The sequence below is a fragment of the Sinocyclocheilus grahami genome, unplaced genomic scaffold (assembly GCF_001515645.1).
Source record: "Sinocyclocheilus grahami isolate Dianchi unplaced genomic scaffold, SAMN03320097.WGS_v1.1 scaffold84.1, whole genome shotgun sequence".
Taxonomy (NCBI): domain Eukaryota; kingdom Metazoa; phylum Chordata; class Actinopteri; order Cypriniformes; family Cyprinidae; genus Sinocyclocheilus; species Sinocyclocheilus grahami.
The window spans coordinates 2,014,136-2,040,780 of NW_015505263.1; the positions used below are offsets into that span (position 1 = coordinate 2,014,136).

A 26,645-nucleotide genomic window follows, 5' to 3' on the forward strand; every position below is an offset into this window, starting at 1 on the left:
TTAACTGTGTAAAACAGAATATCAGTTTACACGGCTAGGAAATGTGACACCAGCGAATGATTCATAACTTTATATTGCATGTAAATGTCTTTTTAATTAAACTTTGCAGACCCTGCCTGGAAGATAACAGATTAAAGGCTGATATAAAGTCCTGTTCTGCTCTTATCTATCTATTATAATGGACATATCAACTGCATGCTTATTGATTCTACAGAGTAATCCAAGAGGGGATCTTTCAGCCCACTATAAAATATGAAGCTTGCTTTCTCTGCATGGCTACAAGCACATATAAGGAGCTGGATAAGGTTTGTGCATTCCCGGTCCATACTTCAAATGCCATGATATAAAAGTGTTCAAATGGCATTTCATCATGACAGTTTTTCAAAACTCGTCTGTAAATATCAGGGAATAAACCATAGCATGCTTATTGAACTGCAAGTTATAATTTTTTTTAAGGTGTAGTCTGTTTTTGATGTCAGGTGATTTATTCAGTGACCGCTCCTATCGATTCATTTCAGGGATGGATTCATCAAAATGTTTCAAATCTGGCTGTAACTTGTCTTTTTGAACTACTCATTAAAAGAAGAGGCTCACTATTCACTGTATATTTTGGATTCACTTAAAAGATCCGGTTCATAAGGGTCAGTTCAGTTCTTAAAACTGACTAGTCTGGTAGCACAGCATGTTTCTGATTCGCTAAAATAAACGGATAAGAGTCATTTGTTTGTGAATCGGTCTACACTGATCGCGCTGTATGTTTTTGATTCACTAAAAAGAACCGACTCCATAAGAGTAATTCAGTCATGAACTGGACTACTGCGTTCCACTGTATATTTATGATTCACTAAAAAGAACCGGCTCCTAAGAATCATTTGTTTGTGAATCGGACTACACTCGTTGCGGTGCATGTGTTTGACTCACTAAAAAGAACTGAATCATTAGAATAATTTGTTAAAGGGGTCATATGATGCTGCTAAAAAGAACATTATTTTGTGTATTTGGTGTAATGAAATGTGTTTATGCAGTTTAAAGTAAAAAAAAACATTATTTTCCACATACTGTACATTATTGTTTCTCCTCTATGCCCCCGCCTTTTTGAAACGCGTCGATTTTTACAAAGCTCATCGGTCTGAAAAGCGAGGTGTGCTGTGATTGGCCAGCTATCCAATGCGTTGTGATTGGCTGAATACCTCAAAACTCGCTTTTGAATCATCAGTGGCAAATCCTTTAAATGAAAACGTACTTACGTGAGTCAGAACTGCCGGCATTTTAGTCTAACGTTACTCTACCAGGATCAGTAAATAGTCCTCCATAAAATGCGTTGCACACATCTGGATATTTGGGTTAAACTGTTTTGGAACAGTGTTGTAAATACCACTGATTTGTAGTCGTGTCCTCTTTTGGAAGACCAAACAAAGTAGTTTCGCTTTCACAACGAAAAACACAGCGGCCTAGCGTGAGGGGAAGCGTGCGCTGAGGCCGGGATAGAGTGAGCTAAGGCTGGGCTAGAGTGAGCTGAGGCCGGGCTAGAGTGAGCTGAGGCGGCGGGGTCGAGAACGGCACGCCCGACAGATCCGACGAATGACCGGCAACCACATGTGACAGACCCCGGGCTGGATTCCGCTTCGTCCACGGTGAAAGTTGATGTATTCCCTCAGCGACCAGCACAGATCAGCTCTAGGCATGATGAAGCGGATATCGTCCTCTTTTGGAAGACCAAACAAAGTAGTTTCGCTTTCACAACAAAGCACACAGCGTCTTTACGACATGGCTGCAGCGTCAACAAAACTACAGTGAGACTAAAAGTTACGGCTTCTTTCTTTGCGTGAACATTTGGGTGGTGTTATGCAAATCTTCTCACATAGTGAGGTAGACATGTGGGGGCGTGTTAGAACGAGCCGTTTTAGGTAGGTGTGGCTGACTCTGAACTTTTATAAAGAATATCTCTTTGGATTTGAGACTTTAGTCTTTGCAACTTTACAGATCTTCTTTATGCACCAAGAGCTTGTAACACTCCAAAGAGAAAGGAAAAATTGAAATCGCGTCATATGACCCCTTTAAAGGGGGTCTAGACTAGTCAGTCTAGTCTTGTCGCGTTGTATGTTTGTTTACGTGTGTACGCCGCCGAAACAACTCGATAGAAAAAAACAACGCCTTTTTTGTTTTCGTTAGCTTATATCAAATTCGAAACAAACCCATTTTGACGACTCAGGTAAAATATTAAGTATTTTGCCTTGGTTATGAAGTAGAAGATTAAGTTTAAGCTACGGGAAAACAATACAGGTAACACTGCAGTCTATACTGGCTCTTCAAGCACTTCAAGAACAAGTTCATATATGCACTAAAATCACATTGAGACCATCTGGTTGAAGGTAATAGCAAATATGGTTAATAAAAGTTAAATTAGAATTGAGAAAAACATCATTTGTTTGCATATCTCATCTGGTTTTTGTTAACGTATACAGTGACATCCATGTTTGAAGTGTCACTCAAGTTTCCAAATACATTTTGGGGCTATTTTATCTTATTTAGGCATGAATAAAATGAGGTTTTATAATGTAATGATGAGAAATAGTAGCTATGTGGGCACCACTGAGTGAGTATGTGGGTTTGGCTCTCGCTCCAGTGTTCTTAAAGATCTGTAATAACCCAGAAGAGAGCATCTCCTTTAATTATTCGTGCTGCTTTATCCAAACTGTTCTCACCCACAAGAGCTGTGAGAGCTCATAGAGAGACCACCACCTCCTCCTCCTCCTCCATCCTGCCGCATATGCTGCCTAATGAGCCCCCCTACCGTGATCTTATCCCTGCTTCTGAAAATCAGAGGCTCAATGCAGGCAATGGGTTGCAAATCCCCAAACAGAAGTAATTCTATTTGTGGTAATGTGTTTTGAGATGCCGGACGTGACTAAACAAACCTGGGAGGATTGGTTATAGGAACAGAAAAAGACATGACTCTTTGTAGTGCAGGGACTGTGGGTGTAGAAAGGGGTTTCATTAAATTCTGTCTGCCAGCACGTTATTAGATCTGAGCCAGTTTGAGGCTATTGGTGTTGAGACTTATCACTATGGCTCAGAGAGGAGCATTACCTCAAAAGTAGACCGTATAGGCTTGTATAGATAAGTCATACTGTATCTACTGTAGCTTCATGGCTAGAAATGCTGCTACGTGGATTAGGGTGATGTACAGGCAGCAATGCATGAAATGACAGTATCATTACAGCGTCAAAGTTCAGGCATTCCTCTTTTCCCAGACTACAAAAGAGCTGTCCTGATTTGTGCGCACATATTCAGCAGGCTAGTCCAGAAGTGTTGTGTGTGATGTGTCCTCAACAATGCACCTCATGCATAATTCAGGTGGAATATGCAAAAGTGTAGGCAGGGTTCGCTTTGCTATTAAATAACACAAGGTTGAAATATTTAACACACCATAATGACATTCCTGGAAGTCTGTTACCATGCAGGGAAGGCAAAAATGTACAGTTTTTACTTGTTCCTTGTAGTTTCCTACTTCTCAGATTTTTTCCTTTAAGAAATTACACTAGAAATGTCATGTGAAGACATCTTGGCTGTGCTCAGATTTGCCAAGATACCAAAGTTTGCAATAAAAAGTCAGAGATTTCAGTATGATCTCATGCATTTCTCATCAAAATCAGACCAAATTATTAATTTAATTTATTTTAACATTTTATTCTCTTATCGTATGTCAGCATTTAGCTTTTGTATTTGTATTTGTATTTCTGCTAAGGAAATTTTGGAGTAACATCTGACAAGTTGAAATTCAAATTAAATTATTTATTTTTTAAATATGATTTTAAATAATATATATGAATTCATTTGTGTGTAATGCACAATAATTATATACATTATTTGGTGTATTATTAATAATAATAATAATACTTTTCTATGCCAATTTAACTATTACACACGTCATCTTTGAGGGTTCAGAAATGTATTAAATATAAAAAATGTTGATATATATATTTTAATTTCATTAAAGAAATGAAAGCATAATGGGTATTAACTAATTCTAGCTATTGTTCTGATTTATAATTGAAAATAAAATGGAAATAGTTTGTCAGAAATTATATAAAATAAAAATAAAAAAGTTAACCTAAATGTTTTATTTCATTAAGGTAATAAGGAAATAAAAGCATAATGGGTACGAATTAATTCTAGCTATTGTTCTGATTTAAAATTGAAAAAAAATGGACATAGTTTGTCATTTAATATATTGATATTAGTGAAATCCACTTGAACTATTATAAGATTATCTCCCCTGTCAAGAGTCAATAACAGGGAAATTTCCTCTATAAGATCTCATCTGTTATTGATCCATAAATGAGAAAAAATAAGTCTTGAGAGATGCTGTTTTATTATCTTTGTGCACTAAACCAATCAAGATGAACCAATAATCACAGTGCCTAAGAACAAATAGATGCCTGAATGACTATCTATCAGAATACTCTAGAGAAGCAATTTTCCTGCTTTATCGAAATGTCTATCAATGTAACGATGGTGGCATTATAGTTGCTAATCTATATGGCATCGAGATTGGATTTCTATGGTAATTATGTCTGCTGCTTTGATTTTGGCTTTGCATTGTGAAGACAGGCGAAACTGCTGTACTGTTCTAGGGTCAGAAAAAAAAATGTTGTTTGAATATGTGCTTAACTTGAAATGTAATCTTTAATGCTTTGATTTCAGTAATTACATTTCACAGCGTGACAGATGTTATAACTGCCCCTTGAGCTTCTCTGTGACCACATTTCCGTATCTCCATAATAAGCAAGGACTCAGAGAGAAAGCGTATTAGTCACAGTTTATAGAGAACCAAGGAGCATTTGCTTCTGGGAGGCTTTTATAAATGGGATGATGCATTCAATAGGTCATCATTTCATCCGGGACTCATACTTTGGAATAACTTGAGGGTGAGTAAATGATGCCAAGATTTTCATTTTTGGGTGAACTATCCCTTTAAAGACTGTGCTAAGCATTAAACATGCTGCCACTAGTGTCACCAAATGTATTGTTTCATTGCACAAAGCAACAGTATGCTCTTAATAAATGGACAGTCCCTCTGGAGCAGCCTGAGGTGCCTTACAATGCTCATTAAGGTTAAAAGCAAAATGGCAGTTGCTTATATGTGACCCTGGAGCACAAAACCAGTCTTAAGTAGCACGGGTATATTTGTAACAATAGCCAAAAATACATTGTATGGGTCAAAATTATCGATTTTTCTTTTATGCCAAAAATCATTAGGATATTAAGTAAAGTTTAAGTTCCTTGAAGATAATTTGTAAATTTCCTTCCGTAAATATATCAAAACTTAATTTTTGATTAGTAATATGCATTGCTAAGATCTTCATTTGGACAACTTTAAAGGCGATTTTCTCAGTATTTTGATATTTTTGCACCCTCAGATTCCAGATTTTGTCCTATCCTAACAAACCATACATCAATGGAAAGCTTATTTATTCAGCTTTCAGATGATGTATAAATCTCAATTTTGCAAAATTGACCCTTATGACTGGTTTTGTGGTCCAGGGTCATATATGTCACCCCCTCCTGGGATTTGAATATGCAAGATTACCAACCCAGATCCTTTACCACAAAGCATTACTGGGTAGTTGATAAAACATGGACAAGAAGTCATTGCGGCTATGCAGAAGATCTCTTTTACACACCAAAAAAAAATTATCTAATTTTAAGAAGTTTTAAATAAATAAAATGTGTTTTAAATAAAATAACATTTATTCATTTAGCACACTTTTTTAAAGTGACTTTCGTTTATACTTTGAGCAAAATATTGCTATTAAATGAAAATATCTGCTAGTGCAGTAAGACACTTTTATAAAATATACTGTACTGTACATTCTCTAAAAAGAAGTCTTAATGTGTTATGCAGTGTTGCTTCTCATGTTTTGTTTGTTTAAATAATTTGAGATATTTTTTATCAAAAAAGCCAGAAATATTTAAAGGGGTCATATGATGCTGCTAAAAAGAACATTATTTTGTGTATTTGGTGTAATGAAATGTGTTTATGTGGTTTAAGGTTTAAAAACACATTATTTTCCACATACTGTACATTATTGTTTCTCCTCTATGCCCCGCCTTTCTGAAACGTGTCGATGTTTACAAAGCTCATCGGTCTGAAAAAGCGAGGTGTGCTCTGATTGGCCAGCTATCCAGTGCGTTGTGATTGGCCGAATTCCTCAAGCATGTGACGGAAATGTTACGCCCCTTTCCATATTGTGATGCGTGCAGAAACCACATGTGATGACCCCGGGCTGGACTCCGCTTCGTCCACGGTGAAAGCTGCTCCGGCGATCCACAGCGCGACGTTATTTCCTCAGCGACCAGCACGGATCAGCTCCAGGCATGACGAAGCGATATCGTCCTCTTTTGGAAGACCAAACAAAGTAGTTTTGCTTTCACAACAAAGCACACAGCGCCTTCACGACATGGCGGCGGCGGCAACAATGCTACAGCGAGAATAAAAGTTATGCCTTCTTTCTTTGCGTGAACATTTGGGTGGTGTTATGCAAATCTTCCCACATAGTGATGCAGATATGTGGGGGCGTGTTAGAACGAGCCGTTTTAGGTAGGTGTGGCTGACTCTTAACTTTTATAAAGAATATCTCTTTGGATTTGAGACTTTAGTCTTTGCAACTTTACAGATCTTCTTTATGCACCAAGAGCTTGTAACACTCCAAAGAGAAAGGAAAAATTTAAATCGCATCATATGACCCCTTTAATTTAATTTAATTATATTCATTTATATCATTTAATAACTTTAATTTAAGTCATATCATTTTTTTTTTCTTTCAGTTATTTTTTGCAGTGCATGAATTTGATTGGCTGTGCTATGTTTCCTGGCAGGCAGAGGTTTGTGCGGGAACTGTGGCTGAGGTCATCCAGTCTGTGGTCAATGGAGCAGACGGCTGTGTGTTTTGCTTCGGACACTCCAAACTAGGTAAGAGACAAACAGCTGTGACCTAAATAAATAAATGAAAAATGTATATATATAAATATATTTATAATATATATATATATATATAGGGTTCAGGGAGACTAGTGTCTTTCTAATATATCAACATCAGCCCATCTCAAAGAAAAATGCTTTAGTTGCCCTTTACTAATACCTTGTAAGTGCTTTTCAGGCAGACATTTTTCTTGCCTTTTTAAAGAATGTCACACTGTGATGTTTCTATCTCCATCTCTCAGATGTGTTTTATGTTCAATAAATAACCATCCCCTCCCCGACCGTCCCATACTCAACTGTTCACATCCTGTGAATTAGATGGAATTAGTTTTATAGCACGCATGGTAGACCACAAGATGATCTCACCCTGTTTCGCCGTCATTGTCCATTGTTGTTTCTGGAAGATTAGTGAAAAATTGAACCAGCCATTTGCGCAGAAAACAATGGAAAAATGCCACTGTGGTTGCTGGTCAGTGATTTGATGACAATGTGTAATGCCTCAGATGCCTCGTTTCTATTAACCTTTACTTGAAAACCAAAGACTGGCTCATACATCATTGGAAAAGCATTCTAGGGTGATTTCATTGGTCAGCCATGCAAAGCTAATTAACTAGCCATAATAACCCAGAGACTGGCCTGTTAGTGCTTTAGAAGTAATTACCTTGGACATTTGGCTTGAAAAAGTGGTTGTATAAAACAAGAAACAAAAGAATCATGGTGAACTTGAGCGGTGTGAGGAGCACACCCCTGGTCACCACTGGTGCTTAAGTGCATTACTACCTAAGATGGAATATTTTTAGATTTATCTAGCTTGAACACATAGCTCTGTTTTTGACCTTCAAATCAACTAGAGAGTGCAATATTAATCATGCATAATACTGCCTGACCTCTAGATCCTGTATGTCATGCTGGTTGTGAGGATGCAGGGGCCGTATGGTGAATATTAAAATACTCTAGCGGTGCTCTGGAATGAAGCTTTATCTCCTGTCCTGAAACTGCCTGATCAGCCTGGAGGCTTATTTATGCTTTATTGCAATAAGTCAGAATCCATAAAATTGAAGGACAAGTTGAAGCCTATATAATGGATTTGTGTGTGTAACATTTTTAAGAGAGATGCTGTAGTAATTGAATCTCGTAAGCTCTGCCTTCCCATCATGCCACTCTCCATCCAGTCTGATTGAATTACTGACTCTCAGTTCATCTGCGATGGAGCATCCGTCTTATTTTCGCCTGGAAGTAAAAGCCCAGCGACTTTAATTGATGTGAAAGACCATTTTCAACAGAGCATGTTTGATATGTTACATTCAGGACATAAAATAAATAATGAAATGAAAAAAGAAAATGCATCAAATCAAATAATAATAAAAAATAAATATAATTAAAAGTACATAAAATAAAAATAAATTCAATTAAATAAATGTAATCATATAACGTAATGAATGCACTTTTGGTTATGCTTTTGTTTTTGTTGGATTTTAATGCAGTGTAATACATTAAAATGCATGATGACAAATTACATGTTAGCTAGGTGGACAGGTATTTCACATCATAGCTGTATTTAGCTAAATAGTAAATATGTAGCATGTATTTTAGCACGTCTGGAATGCTGTATTAAACCAATCAGTATCCAGAACTATTTTGTTGCCTGATAAATACCTTTAACTCTTAAATGTTTTAACGTTCAGTGGTGGAATCAGTGTTGTTATTGTGAACTAAAACCAAAACCCACTGCAACTAAATCAAACATTTTTGTTTTGTTTTCATTAAATATGAGATGAAAACTTAAACTTAAAAACTGGCAATCAACTGAAATAAAATACACTGAAGTACTAAAATTACAAAAAAAAAATATTTTTTTTTTAGAAAAGAGTAATAAAAACACCAAAAGCACATAAAAATGACAAAAATTAAAACTAAAATATAAAAATAAAAGCTATTTTAAAAATATTAATAAATACTATAATAGTATATAAATAATACTAAAATAGCACTTTGTGGGAAAATATGGAATGAAATCTGTTGTAATGGACCAGAATGTAAAGGTATATTGATAAAAAAAAATGTATCCAGTTTTTTCCATTAGCAGCTCCCTTGTGAAATCAATGAAGAACACTGCCACAACAGTAAACACTTTCTTAAACATGAAAGTGGAAACTTAGAATAACCATCTTTTTAAAAAACAAAGTATGAAAAATCTACTCCAGGTGTGTCATATTAAATCATTAATAAATGTATTATCTGCTACAACTGCACCATTGCAGGACTAGCTTGTTTTTTTATGAATTGTTGGGATGTTTGAATGAACCGTGCAAATGAGGGTATTTGTCCTCTTTTTTTGTATATTTCCTCTTTCTCGCTCTCTTTCCCACCCAAACTAGAGGAATCCGTCTTTTGAAGTTCAATCTGGTCTGAATGTGTGCTGTGACATATGGCCTTGTTTAGTGGCCACTTTCATGTCAACAGTAGGGGTATTTATGCAAGTGATGTCCAGAAATGAATCCAGGGACGCTGCCAATCAACAGGCTGTTGTTCCGGTTCTGGTCCTGCGGGTGAACCTGCGTTTAATGCCCAGTGCTGCCCACACGGTGCATGTGCTTAATCAACCACACTAAGACATATGGCAAATGTCAGTGGACTGTCAAACCGAGGGCTTTTCTGGAAATAAAAACCCATTTAAGGCAGACAAAACATTTTCGTGATAAGGCACAGTGCATTTTCCGACCGTATTTCTAAGCGTGATTATGCTAATCTTGTCAGTTTTCCAGCTTTAATGGATTTTTAATTGTATTGGAAGGTGTTTGTCTAGCGTGTGTGTGACATCTGTCACTGTGGCTTATGCCAGAGTGCTGGTCTGCAAGCTAAATATCATATTAGAAAGTGTGAAATAGACCACACGTATTGGCGTAATGCTCCCGAGGCCAAACAGGCACCATGGCTTTTAGCACCTGACCTATTTTAACTATCGTTCCAATCTATGCTTTTGAAAGGCCTACCAATCGTTCATAGCACAAGAGATGTGATTGTATGCAAAGCGATCCATCGTTAACTCAATCCTTGGTCTCATCGCAGGCAAATCCTACACTATGATTGGCAAGGACGACTCCATGCAGAGTTTAGGGATCATCCCGTGTGCCATCTCCTGGCTCTTCAAACTGATCAACGAGTGCAAGGAAAAGACAGGCGCACGTTTCTCCGTACGAGTGTCGGCTGTGGAGGTCTGGGGAAAAGACGAGAACCTGAAAGATCTGTTGTCGGAGGTGGCGACAGGCAGTTTGCAGGACGGTCAGTCTCCAGGTGTCTACCTTTGCGAGGACCCCATCTGCGGGATGCAGGTAAAATAGTCATTCTGATCATTAATGTTGTTATAATGTCTTGAATTATACAGTATATTGTTGATGTAAGGGATTATAATCATTGATTGATGTTAAAATATTGTGAAAAATCTCTTATGTCAGTATAACCATTTCCTTTAAAATTCATTATGATGTGAATAACATGCTACTGTAAATTAGACTTTTTGATTTCCCTAAAAATGTCAAAACTGTTCCACTATGAAAACCGTAACTTTGTCTCAACCAGTGCTGTGGGTTTGAGGCCAGTGTTATTTTACTATTGTTTAGATACTATTATAGTATTTATTATTATTTTGAAATAGCTTTTACCTTTATATTTTCAGTTTTCGTTTTAATTTTTGAGTTTAGGTTTTAGTCATTTTGTTGTGTGCTTTTGTCATTTTATTGTAATTAGTTTTTATTTCTAAATAGCTTTAATTCATTTTTATTTCATAGTTTTACTTATTTCAGTAATTAACAAGGTAACATTAAGTTTGAGTTTTTCATCTAATATTAATTTAATTTTATTGAATTTTTCCGAAAATTAGTTTTAATAGTTTGAGTTTTAGTTGACAGTAACAAGAGTTAACAGTTAACAACAGTTTAGGGCAGGACTTTTTGTTTGCCTGACCAATGGTAGGCAGGGAAAGTGTTTTGCTCTTCTGTTTGCTAGTGATGTAAAAATTACACATTTCGACTTTAAGATCCTTTATGACATGTTCCCAAAGATTCATGCTTTTCTTTTTATTGCTAATACAAATAGTCCCAGATAATTCAATTGGGGAAAAAAAGTTTAACAATATTGGCACACTTATTGCCTGTAAGGAACTGTCCTTATTCTGGGAATACCCCCAGTGTTAAAAAAAACAAAACAAGTTTGGCAATCAACTTCCAATAAAGATGCCATTGTTGGGTAAAATGCTAATACATGATGAGAAGATTAGTCGAGCAGAGACAACCCCTGTCTCTGTAATCCTCAGACATGTGCACTAATCTAATCTTGGACTGATACCTCACAGTAATGGATTTTAATGCCCTCACTTCTCCTGTTCCTGTGACAGTCAGCCTTATCACACAGAGCCGGATTCAGACATGATACCCGAGGCTCTGCTGACATGATTATTGCCCAATAACAAATAGAAGAATTTCTTTTTAGATATTAAGACGTAGCTGAACTGACACCGTTTTAATGCTTTCTTTTATTTTCTGTAGTATTGTTAATAGTGGCCGACCAATATGGAGTTTTTTTTTTAAAGCCGGTGTCCGATAGCCGATATAGTCGGTAGCCGATAGCACACATTTTTTTTTTTTTTAAATTTATTTAATATTTAACACTTTAATTTTAGTGCTCATCAGCCAAACAAAAACTTTGTGTTTGATGTGATAAAAAAAAAGGCCAAATATCAGCCCATTTATCGGCCTAATTGTTAAATTGCTGCGTTTGGAGTACAAAGTGAGTATTGTTTCTCAAACCAGATGTTCTTTTAGCCAAAACTGTGCAATACAATTCACATTTGCATCCTTTGTTTTTACACAGTTACAGAATCAGAGTGAGTTGCGTGCTCCTACAGCTGAGAAGGCTGCTTTCTTCTTGGATGCTGCCATTGCTGCACGTTACAGCAGTAAGCCAGACTATGACGAAGAGGAGCACCGTAACTCTCACATGCTCTTCACCCTACACATCTACCAGTATCGAATGGAAAAGACCGGCAAGGGTGGAAGTGAGTATCGTTATGGGTTAGATGGAGTTTCAGAAGAGACTCAACATGAACTAGAGCAGGGGTTCTCAACTGGTTTTTGGTCTGTGACCTATTTTTTAGGCTCTAAAATTTTGGCTATTGCTAGTTTAGCTGGTTAAGATACTTTTATGATGGACACCAGCATCTACAACACAAAATAAGTTGGTGATCAGCTGTACTTGTGTTATCAGCAGTATTTGCTCTCTTCCACGGTTGATTTAGAATTTTCTCATTATACTTCCAAATGTTGCCTGTGAGGTTTATAAATAGTCTGTTGCTGATAATCTTAGAGAGGGGTGTGATAACAGAAAAAAACCCTGCCATTGTCAATGTGAGATGTACAATCTAATCTAAAAGCTGTCATGCTAAAACTAGTTATTTCTGGAGAACAGTGCTAATTTCTCTTATCATAAGAAATGTTCTGTTTGGCATAAGCGAGTCCTGCCCTATTCTGAGAGTGAATAGAAAGTAAAACCAGATGTGTTAGCATGGGCTTTTAGGGTATTTGAGAAACTCAAATTACCTCCAAACTGTGTATAATGAAGCTAGTGTAAGCAGAGTCATGAAATCCACTCTGGATGTTTCCATGGCTAAGGTTAACTTGTATAATAGAAACACAGAGAGATATAATGTCACCATTTGAAATATAGGTTCATTAACCTCAGCGTCTTCGCTAATAAGTTCCATTTATCTTTATTAGTCTACCATTAGGTTACAGTAACACTTCATAATGGAATTAGATGCTCATCATGAGGTTTTTGACAGTGTTTATACCTTACATAGTTTCGTTACATTCTATTGCTTTTCCAGTTTCTTTGCAAGCTTGATATTTTCTTATTTTATAGCTATTTAAATATTGTACCTTGCATTGTCAAAATTACATATTTTATTATGTGTAAATATATGTATATATGTATAAATATATAAACAATATTAGCCTATTAAGAATTTAATTATTAAATCTGACTCTGTGGCTCTTTTGTTTAGTGTCGGGAGGCAGGAGCCGACTGCACCTCATCGATTTAGGCAGCTGTGTTAAGGTTTTGAGCAAGACCCGTGACAGCACTACAGGACTCTGCCTCTCTCTGTCTGCCCTGGGGAACGTCATATTGGCTTTAGTCAACGGCAGCAAGCACATCCCTTACAAGTAAGACTTTTACCTTTCACTTTGCTCATATCATATAATTTCAGTCAAAAACTCATTGGGTTAGACTTTTCAGTCTCATGCTGATATGTTGTAACTAGGGTTGGGCCGATAGACGATGCCATCATCCATCGGCGATGGCTGACAGAAATCATGATGTTAAGCTGACATCTTGACCCCCCCCCCTCCTCCCGCAATCCGCCGTATCCCAGTTCCGTGTTCGGAAAGGAAATTAAGTGTACTACGGAAACCCTAAAGGGAATAAATAGCCTACGAGATGGAAGGATAAAAAAAAAATGTCAATACTTTTTCTTGCAATTATATCGTTGGTTAAGTTTAGGCGACTGTATATAAATTGCGAGCATCAGGGAGCCGCTATTGAAACCGCTTTCAATTGCACGCTCTCATTTTACTTTCACTTTCACGTTTGAGATTCTTGATCACAAGGACTCTATACTATGGAGCGGCAGTACTTACCACACATTTGACAAGATTGGATGTTTGTCATTGGTGCTCAGGATCATTCGCCATCGTCCTATCAGACATTTCTCCTTACTTTTTTTTTTACAGTAACTTTCATGTACTATAATGCAACAGGCTACCACTAGCAAGCGGCTAACCTTTTAGTGGCTCTGTATAACATTTTTTTTGTTTCATGCTTCGGGCACACCTCTAACCACCCCCCAGTGATGTTTCACTGTAGACATCGTCCGATGCCAATTTGGTAGACATCGCCCAACCCTAGTTGTAACCTCAATGACAAGATTACGTTTATACTGTTATGGGTGAAGTCATTTCGCCACTTGCTAAACTCATTAAAGATGCAACATGTTTAGCCTTCATATCTCTGCTGCATGCTGTTAATTCTTCTCAAGCACACCTCATATGAATAATATATACAAACTGACATTTTCCAGCCTTTGATGTGAGCAATTATTGGTGGATTCTAATGCTACGTTGAATCTGCAGAGAGAATGTAACCTTTATCGCTCCTCAGGGGTAATAGCTAAGTGAATTAGCTTGTGCCAAGCAGCCATAGAGACAGATGCAGTTTCATATTCACTGGGATTTCTCTGCAACTGCTGTTTTATTTCTTTAAGCAGCATGTTAATTTCAGTTAAACAGACAACTTTGAGAAGGTGCCGTGCATCTTCCATCAGCTTTTTTTCTAAAAATTTGCAGCGCTTCAATTTAGCTCCCTCAAGCCACTTTTGCATTTTTATGCCATGGCTCCCTAATTTAATCATGGCAAATTTACATTGCCAAGCATCATGGGGGTTAAGGCTGGAAACGCAACAGCTCTTGAGAGCTGAGATGTAATTAGGGTTTAGGGCCTTTTAGGAGGAATGCAACATTTGCACAAGATAAATTTAATTAATATGCATGTATCATAAATGAATATAAATCTACACAAGTCACTAATTTTAGATAGTGATTTAATTAGTGCTAAATAACATTTTAGTTGCTTTTTATCTCTCTAATTATATGACTTAACCTCTCTGATTTAATGTCAAATGTACGATATTGTTCAGAATTATTATCAATTCATTATTAGTTATTGATTTCACACTAGAATGCGTTGTCCAGTTTGTGGCATAATATTAGTAGCAATAACCACAAACTGTAACTGTAAAAAGTGTTTTACATATTTTGCCAAGGGGGTGAATGTTATTTAATGGGATATTTCAGATAACTTTATTTTTGTTACATCATTGTTAGTAAATTATGCTTGTATAATCTGTGCTTAGTTTTCATGTGATCACTGAACCACTTAAGATTGACTACACACTTCACTAACTATTTTTAAGCATCTAACTTCAAGCAAATTAGCAAAGAGTATCACTGTAATTATATTACTTTACACTCTGTTGTATTCTGTGATAATGTTTTTGCTTCAAATTATTGTATAGGTCATTGATTTCTGAGAACTGAGAATGTGCATGTGCATATCGTAATGCTAGCTGACTCATCCTTGAAAAGCAGCTTTATATGTCACCTCTAATGGTTGCCATGGGGAAGGCAGACAGAACAGGAAATGCCAATCCAAGTCTCTCTTTCTCTGTAAAAAGAGACTGTCTGGCAGCCAAGGTTTTAGAATCAAGGTCAGCAAATAAAATGCCCAAAAGGGTCTATCCATTCTTATTATTAAAGTGGGTTGCATTACACGATTAGATTGATTGCTAGAAGTGGTGCAGGTATTCACTGAAAAGGAGTTATTTCCAAAAGCCTTGATTTTTGAATGCATCTAGCATTTTCCAAATACATTTTATTCTGAAATGGTTAACTTATTTGACAAATCACGTATCTTCACTTTTAATCATTTGGTTACACAACTATCATTTTGCCAGCTAATAGTCTCACGTAGCCAGACCTTCAGACTGATGGTAGAAGGTCTGGGAACCTTGCAGCGCTTTGATTGGCCAAGGACCCCCCAAGAGGCCATATGACTGACAGGTTAAGCAACTCATGTTTAGGGGTGTGGAAATGTCCCGACAACAAGAGATATTGGACGTATTTTAAAGAGTCTATTTCCGTGAACTACAAATTTCACATACTTTTGAAAATCCAGCGTTTAGTTGATCCTGATAAGCGCTTATTGTCACAGCTGTAAACACAACATCCTTCTTCTTCCATGAGGGGTCTGGTGCCACGGCATCTTTGTTTCCAGGTATAATGTTAAAGAATGTGTCACACACGTCTCCCGTAAATCCTGTATAATTCAACCAACCAGATTAAGACTTCGAAACTCCTGAAGTGTTTCCAATTTTGTGTGCCATATGCATCAGACGTTCATGGGCACGATGTCTGAGGCTGAGACTAGTCAGCTAATGCGCTTCCATTTTTTTGTTTACAGAGATAGTAAGCTAACCATGCTGCTACGTGAGTCCCTGGGAAACATGAATTGTCGCACCACCATGATAGCCCACATCTCCTCGTCCCCCAACAACTTCTCAGAGACACTCTCTACCCTTCAAATCGCCTCTCGTGTTCTTAGGCTGAAGAAGAAGAAGGCTAAAGTAAGCGTGGTATGACCCTGTCATTTTATTGAACTTTCTTTTAGCATAGAATGATGCATCATTGTATTCTATGTTTATTTGTTTAAAATGCAGTATTTTTTTGTCTTCTGTAGCAATACACATCCAGTTCCTCTGGTGGTGAGAGCTCATGTGAGGAAGGAAGAATGCGTCGCCCAACACAGCTGAGAACCATTCATTCTAGAAATGTTGTTGATTCAGAAATGCCCCTGCTACACCTCTCCAGTGACCCTGAAGACTATTCCAGCAGTGAGCAGTCATGTGACACAGTTATCTACGTAGGTCCAAATGGCTCAGCCCTCTCAGACAAAGAGCTAACAGACAACGAAGGTCCTCCAGAGTTTGTTCCTATCATCCCATCCCTACATAAAAATAAAGCAGATCTTAGCATGACTTCTTTGACATCACAACCAGCTCAACAGGTTGTAGCCCCACTAGTTCAAGCCTCACAGTCTGTCCAACCTTTGCAGACTGTTCATCCCCAGCCACTTCCACCTTTGCCAGAGGAAGGTGCTGAGCCAGGTAAAAAGGAGAAAGACTGTCTTAAGTGTAACACTTTTGCAGAGCTCCAAGAGAGGCTGGACTGTATTGATGGAAGAGAAGAGGTTACGAAATTCCCTTTTGAAGAAGACCCTGCCGACAGAGCTGCCAAATTTGAGCCTGGCCATGGTCAAGTCATAACAGGGGGTCAGCAGTCCAGTTCTCCTAAGAGGATATCTGACCAGCAACTGGAGGAGATCCGTGAGGTGGTTGAAGAAGCAGAGATCGCTCAGTCAATAATTGAAAGCTTGACACAGTCTTCAACAGGCAGTTGTGGACTCTCCAGCAGCAGAAGTGTGACTGGCAGCAGCGGTATTGGGCAACTAACTCCTCTTCACAGAGCCAAGAGCTCCAGTTTACATGACAGCAGAGAATCCATCAGTGGTGGGAGCAGCAGTGAGAGTAAGCCTCGTCCTATGGGCTCCCCACGGTTGGGGATTGCCAGTCTTACTAAAACCTCAGAGTACAAACCACCATCCTCTCCCTCTCAACGCTGCAAAGTGTACACCCAGAAAGGAGTAATGCCTGGCACACCACCACACTCCTCACATAATCTCAATAAAGACTCTAGAAAATCATCTACAGAGTCTTTGCTTAATCCTGAGTCTAGAACCTCTCCGGTGGGGATGAGCCCACAGGTCCTAAAGAGATCTTCATCATCCAATAGCCTTGGATCAGCTGAGACACTGTGTGATGATGTTCCCCAGCTGCCTTTGGACAATAAGAAAAATGCGAAGGACACCACAGCCACAGTTACACTGGAGCATCCTTTGGAACCCAATGGAGAGGATGAGCTGGTGTTTACCCTGGTGGAAAAGCTGACAATTAGTGGGGTGATGGAAAATGGCAGACCAACCAGCATTATCAGCTTTAACAGTGACTGCTCGGTGCAGGCTATGGCATCGGGTTCAAGGCCTGTTAGCATCATTAGCAGCATGAGTGAAGACCTAGAACATTACACCACTGCTCCCTGCACTACCACTGCCACTATCTCACAAGTCAACATTTCTAAATTCCTGCCTCTTAGCAAGATAGAAGGGTACGCCCAGGCTAGTCGTCGTTCCTCAATCAGCTCATGGCTGAGTGAAATGAGTGCTGGCAGTGATGGTGACCAGTCATGTCATAGCTTTGTTGCCCAACAGTGCTTTGGGCAAGGTGAGGCAATAGCGGAAGATAGGCTTTTAGAAATTCAAGAAGAAGGAGACATAGACCCTGAGTCAAATGACCAAAAGAACTCAGACAAAGAGAGTGATTCCAATACAACTGAAGTGAATGATAAAAACACAGCTAAACATAAACTAGACAAGCTGTCCTCAACCTCAAGTGGCTATGTTCCTTTTAAGACCAACATCACAACTCACCCATGTGCCGCTGTTAAGCCAATGGTTGTGCAGGGCTTGCAAACCAAAACCCCTCTAGTCAAAGATCCCAAATCCCCACCTGTTCCAATGTCAAGTGAGATAAATTTTGATGACCCTTGGATGAAAAGGGAGGGATGTGAAGAGACCAAGCCTTTGGACATGGTCTGTGATATTAAGTCAGAGAAGAGAACATCGGAATCTGTAAAAAGGAAATGGCAAGTTGACAAGCTCAACTCGAGTGAAGCAGCATGTTCCCCTGATTCCATGAACCGGGTGGTGGATGGCTGTGAGATGGTATTCAATGCACCTGAAAGCATAACTCAAGTGTACTCTGCAGACATCCTCAGAACGGGTAGTCTCCCTCGTGCATGGCATCGCTTGAATAAGCAGGACGATCTGGAAGACCCTACATACCGTTACATGAGTGGAGAGTATAAAAGCCTTGGGGTTACCACCTCCACTCCCTGCAGTCCAAGAGCCACACTCGAAAGAAGATGTTCAGCAGGGAGGCAAGGTATCTTTGCTCGTCAGAAAGGAATCCCACCATTGCCACCTGTAAGGAAGTCTAGCCTTGACCAGAGGAATCGAGCAAGTCCACAGCATAATCCAGGAAATTCTCAGACATCAAACCATCATCTGTCTTTCCTTGGCAGCACACCTGAAGACCTGGTTGGTAAACATAAAGGACCAAATATTGAGAGCAGCAGACTCTTCAGTGCCAAACTTGAGCAGTTAGCAAACAGAACCAATTCCTTAGGGAGGTCTCATGGGGCACATTATGACTGTCATTTCTTAGAGAGGGCGGAGAGTTTGACCTCTCTGGGCTCTAAAGGAGGAGTTGCAAAAGACAGTACAATGCCAAGGACAGGTAGGAGCATCAACCGCAGTTTGCTTTCATCACCTACCAATGGACCAAATGGTAACAATAATGCATCACAATCACCCAAAGCAAGTCAATCCAAAATCTCTGCAGTTAGCAAACTCCTTATGGCAAGTCCCAAAGCTCGAAGCTTGTCAACCTCCAGCACTAAGACCTTAAGTTTCTCCACCAAGTCCCTTCCACAATCAGTAAACCGAAGCTCAAGTTTGCCTCCTAACGGAAAGAACCAGAACCAAAATTCATGGTCAACCCAGTCCCTAAGTCGCAGCAGGGGGACAGGGTTAGCATCTAAGCTACCTTTAAGAGCAGTGAATGGACGAATCTCTGAGCTCCTACAAGGTAGCGCCAGCTCTCGTGCTGCCCAAGGACGAGGGGCTTCAGACACTGAAGAGAGAGGAGCAGCAGTCCAAGGAGAGGAAAGGCCAGTGGTCCATACTTTGCCCTCACCTTACAGTAAGATCACTGCCCCAAGAAGGCCTCACCGTTGCAGTAGCGGACACGCCAGTGACAACAGCAGTGTGCTAAGCGGAGAGCTTCCTCCTGCAATGGGAAAGACTGCTTTGTTCTACCACAGTGGTGGCAGCAGTGGCTATGAGAGTATGATACGAGACAGTGAGGCCACAGGAAGCACATCATCCGCTCAGGACTCTATGAGTGAAAACAGCAGCTCTGTCAGTGGTCGCAGGAGCCTCAAGAATTCAAAGAAAAGATGTAATACAGGTAAGCAAATATTAGATGCTTAAAACTATGCTTCTTTATGATTAAAATCTAGAATGCAACATTATTTTATTTACAACAAGATATAATGTATTACAATGCACATTATGAATAATTATAATGTATTATACCCTTTAATAACCCTTTATAATGCATTATACCTGAAGGCTTTAAGTAAAGTGTTAGCAATTATTTCTTTTACTAATTAATTGTTGTGTAATACAAAATATCCAAACACACCCACACACACACACATTTATCTTTTTTCTTTACTTTTATTTTCTTCTGTGTGTATAGTCTGCTTCTCAAGTCTGGCAAGTGTATTCAGTGGCTCATCATTTCATCCATCTTTCTACAGTTCAGCAATACAAAGATCTCAGCACAATTAATGTAATCCCTGATGCTCAAGAAAATTTATTGTACTACAAAGCTTTCAGGACTCATTCCAGATTATACTTGGAAGAAACAAAACTTTTTAAACAGCTCTACTCCCCGTACACGCTTGGATGATCTGTTATGATACCGACTGATAGCAGTTCCCAAACTTAGCTGTGGGTGGTCTTTCAATATTTAGTGCTGCCTAAATTCCTGAATACACACCTCCTCTCCCGTTTCCTCAGGCAAAGAATTTCACTCTATTTCTCACCACCACAAACCTTTGCATGGTGGGAAAACTGAAAATTTAAATCCTGGCTCTGGAACAACAGACACAAAAGCTAGACCAGTACACGTTGAACCGCAAAGAAAAGTAGTATTGTAATCATGTTGCGAATATCTTACCTGAAAAGGTCTTTGCAAGGATATAAAACCACAACGTACAGTTAAAATTTACATCAACTGCCAACTGCCAATGTTCTCCTGGACGCAGAGCATTCTCTCTCCAGGGCAATGAGGGAAGACTGAAAGTTTGACCTTTTCGGTGCTGTTTTCAGACCAAATGACAAGCTGAAACACATTAATATTACCTTGTTCCTTGGTTTTAAATCAGATAACTTATCAGCAGACCTGGAACTGTCAATTTATATGCAAATAAGGGAACCACTTCTGGCAAATTCCTCATTGTAGACTTCGTTCCTCCAGACTGGTCAGACAAGATACTGTCCTGCTATTATCTCAGTGCTTTTTTTCATTACACGTCTGCATCGAATTGGTAGGAGTGCGGATTTGTGTAGGATAAACTTTGGCTCAGCACTGTAGCACACTTTGAAACTCTCTTTTTACCTGGTTTCATTATAAAACAACTCAAGATTGATAAAATATGTTTACATAGTGTTCATAAAATGACATTTCATCCCTAGGGTCCCAGAGACGCCGTCTAATTCCTAACCTCAGCTTAGACACCTCCTCTCCAGTGAGAAAGCCGGTCATCAGTCCAGGGGTACGCTGGGTGGACGGTCCCCTCCGGCCCACACAAAGGGGTTTAGCTGAACCTTTCGAGATTAAGGTTTATGAGATTGATGATGTTGAACGTCTACAGAGGAGACGAACCGTAGGCAATAAGGTAAGAGTGAGCAGCAGTGTTTTTACTGCACTTCTCTTGACCGTGCTCTCACTTATTGTTGTTGTGCCCTCAGGAAGTGGTATACTTTAGTGCCAAACTGAAGATCTTAGAGTATCGGCAACAGAGAATCTCAGAGGTGCGGGCCAAGTACGATTGGCTGAAGAAGGAACTAGAGCAAACCAAACAACATCTGATGCTGGAGCCAGAGAAATGGACCACTGAATGTAAGTCATTTGCACAATTTTGGTTGATATCAATGGTACTTTATTGAACCGTTTCAAGTCCAAGAAATAGTCATTTATGAACAAAATTAATTAATAGCAAATTCACTCAATAGCTGTGCAACCTGCAGGCATTGTAAAATGTTTTTTTTAAGACTGTGTGGTTTAACTTCTGTCAGTTAACATCCGTTTCTTTCATTTTTGCAGTTGACCTTCAGCAGACGTTTGAAGTGGACTCTCTGGAGTACTTAGAAGCTCTGGAGTTTGTCACGGAACGACTGGAGAACCGGGTCAACTTCTGCAAAGCTCATCTGATGATGATCACATGCTTTGACATCACCTGTCGGCGACGGTAAAAGATTCGCCAAGTATTAAGGACAATTGGAAGTGGAAAAGGCTCAGCAGAGTGTATGTGAGCAAGTTATAAAGTTCATCAACACAATGATGGCTGAAATGATTGGGAAAATATAAAGGCTTACTATTTTTTCTAAAATGGGTTTTGGTGGGGAACGGAAAACGCTGGACTTGGAGAGTTGACGAAAAAAAAAAAGCATTGTCCAACATAGATGGATGAGCACTTTGGAACTACGAAGTCGTCGTTTTCGAAAATGGGCTTGCTCGCTTGCTGTGAACAAACTAATTATATTGCCATATGTGGATAAAAAACAAATCGTTGAAGAAGATGAATGAAAAACAACAAAAAGGACGACAAGTGCCTTGTGAACACTTCAATATCTTGGAAATCTATGGACAAAAATCCATATTTGTGTACAGATGGTGCTAGCTTAAAAAAACATGCATACAAACAAAACAAACAAACAAAAAAAGTTTAAAAAGTAACAAGAAAAAGAAAATGAAAACACTGCTTGTTAAATTATGTGTTTAATCTCTTTGAGTCTGTCTCGGTATTTGTATTGTTATACACTAGTCACATTCAACTGAACTGTTACGTGTGTTTTATATAATTTTTGTATTCTTGGACACACTGAGACCACATAGAGTGTATCGTATTCCATGAAATAGCACAGCACGACATCTAGAAGAATGATTCTGGCATTGGCTCATTGATTTTTCACATCCCCTGCGGTTATGTTGGCATTTTCAGCAGTGTGACGCCTCGGGCTCGGCCGCTCCAGCGTGTCACGGTTGAGAGGCGAGAAAAATCCTCAGTCTGGCAGGACCAACAAGGATCTTTAATATCAATAAGAAACAAAAACTTTAATGCATGCCAACTTCTTGGGCATTTTTAAAATGTAACTTCCCAATATAATTTTTTTGGTCTAATAAAACTTAGTCAAATTTAGTGTTGTGTTGCATTCCAGATCAGATTGGTGCATATGTCTGGTCATTGGCTTTCCCTCTATGTGGTCTCATTGTAAGTGTGCTAACACTTTGGTATAAATCTGTTTATATATACAGTATATATATGGTGCTTGAGACAGTTTCAGCTCTAAACGTTTATAGTTGAGTATATAGCCTGTTTCTGGTACTAACTAAAGACTTCATACGCTTTTCCATTCCCGCTTCACTCCTCTTCCCTGCCCTGACCCTCGCCAAAGCAAAGGGGAGCAACATTCCTGCTGCCCTTTGACCTGTTGGCATTGTAATGAATGAAGGATATAATTTATTTTTTACCTCAGGAGGCCTGTATGACAGAGATGCTTATATTCTATAATTTATTTAGCCTGCAAAGCACTATGCATTAAAATTGTACAGTAGCTAAATTCATGCCATATATATAAAATATACTTCTATATTTCCCTTTTGTTCTTCTTTATATATTATACAGGTTTTGTTTTTGTATTTCTTTGTAAATGCATCTATCGCCAAATCATGGGAGACGAGAGAACAAGCAATTTCCATGTTTATTCATGAACTGTTTTTTTCATCACAAGCCGTCACATTCTTCAGCATCTGTGGATCGTTCAAGTAATGCATTGTGTGATATGCGGTACAATGTGCAACGAATATCGTCCTAAATGCGATTTAATGTTCACGAACATGGTTGCGAAACTAAGGCCTCGCCTCCTTTCACTAAGTCATGTGAATAGAAAGAAAAAACAAAAAAGACAGAGTTTGGCATTATAGATGTATGAGGGAAGATGAGGAAAGTTGTCAACATATTGCTTCATGTTAATACTGCGACAGTCGGCATGATTTCTTGTTCTATGGGGAAAAACACAGCCTGAATGAGAGTTTGATTGGCATACGGACTGATGTAAATAAAGGATGTTTTGGAAGCTTCATTCTTTTTTTCTGCCTTATTCTGCACAGCTAATTGACAACTAAAATAATTTTAATCCTCTCTTAAAACGTTTCTCAGATACTACGTTTTTTTTATTTCGTTTTTTTTCTGCAGATCTGCAGCATAAATCTTGTTTTTTTTAAATGGAATTTCTGATAAAAAAGAATGAAAGCAACCTTTAGTTGGTCTTCTTTTATGCATTATTTTAATTCAAAATTCCCTGAGCTTCATTTTAGATGTCTTAAGCTGCTTGCAGACAAGAGTAATCTTCATTGGCTTTAATGAACAGCCATCAACCACAGATGCAGTTCGATAGAAAATCATATCAGACATTAAAAGAACAACATAAGTATTTTATAAGTATATGATAAGTCACCCTGACAGGACAAATATATAGCTCAGTCATGAAACTCTAGATGGCGCTTTCTGATGGGGTGTTAACATAACTGATGATATTCAGAGAGTTAAACGACTTGGCACAAGCTGATTGGTCCATGCTGCATATGCAGCCAATGAGCTTACTGCTTTGCATTTATATGGCTGGCTAGCATTCACTTGAGATTCCTGCAGCGTGCTTTCAGAGTTCTCTGAAACCCTCCACCTTCCCCAGCTCCACATGTATAGATCTGCTACGGGTTATTTTATATGCTATTTGTGCAGCAGCGGTATGTCTTAAATACTCATGGCACCGTATCGCCATATGCATTGGCAGTAGCATGTTCCTGTACTTGCTTGCAGCAGCAGCAGCAATAATCTACAACTACAGCAATAACCAACAGCAGCAGCAATTCAGCAGCGTAGCAGATCTGTTCTGCCAAGACCAAATACATTAACATTGTCATATCCATCACCATGCTAAAATGTTCCGAGAGTTGTCATGATTGAAATACAGATAATAACCCATCTCATCAGTGATCCTGATGCTTAGTGTGGAAGATCTCATTGTAATAACAAAAGTGAACGGAAGGTGACCCTTATTGGTCATAAAACCTAATTTTCTATAATCTTCTGGTGCTGTTCAGAAAATGTTTTGAATTTTTACTTGCTTTTGGCACTTGCTATATATGAAAAAAAAAAAAAAAACCATGGACATGATTCAAAACGGTTAAATGGTCCTGACTAAGTCACATCTGTACTGTTGAGAAGTGACAGTGGAAATGAATGGGAAGAAAATTTAATTTAGTGGAAATGTTTGGTTCTGCAGCCAAACAATCTTACCAAACGCCCATTGTTTTATATCAACCTCACATTTGGAGTACAACAAGTTTTGGTAAATACATATTTCACATAAAATTTAAAAATAGTCATAATAGTAGTCAAAATTGCCATAATAATAAACTTAAACATGTATAAGTTTTTTTATGGTTTCATTTTTTAAACCCTTTTTTTATTCACTTCCAAGTGTCTTTAAAAAGAGACCAATTTTCTGTGCTCCAAAACAGTTTTAAGTTGGAAATTTCATTTTCAGGTCTATGCTCAAAAAGTAGTTAACGGGTAATAAATGGATCAGCATTATTCCATAAATACAATTGAATAACAAAACGTAAATAAACATTTTATTTATCTATAGTACAGTACTTTCATTTCATTAAAATTTACCTAACCGCCATGCGAACAACACCTGAGGGTTAGGTAAAAATAAAATTTTATTCCTTTTGATTTTTGGTGAAACATAACTCAAAACCAGACTTGTGGTTGGACTCGTTGATGTCATAGGCTTAACAAAGGGCTCAGAGTGTGAGTTCGAGATTGGACTGCTGACAAGTCGTCGCTCTATACTAACTTCCTCTATTTCCTCTTAAGCCCCATTCTATCCAACAGAATGACATTTTTTAAGATGTTATCTCATCTCAGAGAAGCGCACCTCCAAAAGCTGTTTGCTTTAGTGGCCCCAGAGTTATGAGAGGAGAGGAGGTGGAATGAGACGTGTAATCCCGTCTATCTGTATCCTGACACTTGGGAGGGTTAAAAAGATTTAGCAACAATAACACGTTCTGGAAAAATGTCCGGAAAAGTGTCATCTGTGCTGATCCAGACCAACTAGACTAACAAAAGACTTCTATTCTAGCTTGCATAGATTTTCAGTATAAGCTCAGACACAAACTTTATTAATAATTCGATTTTTTTTACACATCACTTGTTGTTTTATCACCAAAATGACATCACTTCCTGAAGGATGTGGATATTATTATTAACAAAAAGGATATTATTAACAAAAGCCCATTCCTTGTATATCATATCAATACAAAAGAAAGTCATATTAAAGTCAATTAAAACAATATTCACAAGAAAACATTCTGGTTAGTGAAACACCTGGAAAATTTCTTAATAAAATGCCAGTTTTTCATGTTTGCATATAAATGGCAGCATCTGTTCAAACCAGAGTACTGAAATGATTTAAATCATCCGTTGCGTTCACTTAACTGTGATAAGTGTGAAAACTTACTAATGTGATTTAAATTTTCAAAAAAACTGTAAAAGTAATTGATTCAACATATTAAGGCATATGATGGGAATATTTACTGAAACGAAGAATTACAGAAGAACATTACAAATCAAGGACTTACTGCAATAATACAACCCAGATGGTAAAAGCAGAGCATAAAAACACAAAGCAGTTGCTGAAATATGTTTACGAAATCAGAGCGAAAGTTAGTTAATGATGTTAATGATGAGAAACTGAAGCCCAAATCTGAGGTGTGTGCTGTTTGGAGTGGTTTTATGAATCACAGCAGTTATTGCTGAAAAGGTGTTGCCTTTCAGAACAGTTGATTATGTGATCAAAAACACACTTAAAGGGGTCATATGATGCGATTTCAAGTTTTATTTTCTCTTTGGAGTGTTACAAGCTGATTGTGCATAGATAAGATCCCTGAAGTAAAAAAAAGCATCATATGACCCCTTTAAGCCATCTATAGTCATTTTTAAGGGTCATTAAGTCAAAG

General features: G+C 38.3%; 1 protein-coding gene across 1 annotated transcript; it reads left to right on the top strand.

The window, feature by feature from the left end:
• The first annotated feature begins 272 nt into the window (after window positions 1-272).
• On the top strand, window positions 273-23,699 carry kif26ba (kinesin family member 26Ba). The gene is made up of 10 exons (XM_016274105.1): window positions 273-305; window positions 6,832-6,976; window positions 10,055-10,317; window positions 11,855-12,038; window positions 13,044-13,203; window positions 16,055-16,217; window positions 16,331-19,736; window positions 21,032-21,234; window positions 21,308-21,458; window positions 21,663-23,699. The coding sequence occupies exons 1-10, from the start codon at window positions 273-275 to the stop codon at window positions 21,809-21,811; spliced, it is 4,857 nt and encodes a 1,618-aa protein (XP_016129591.1). The 3' UTR covers window positions 21,812-23,699.
• The last annotated feature ends 2,946 nt before the right edge of the window (window positions 23,700-26,645 follow it).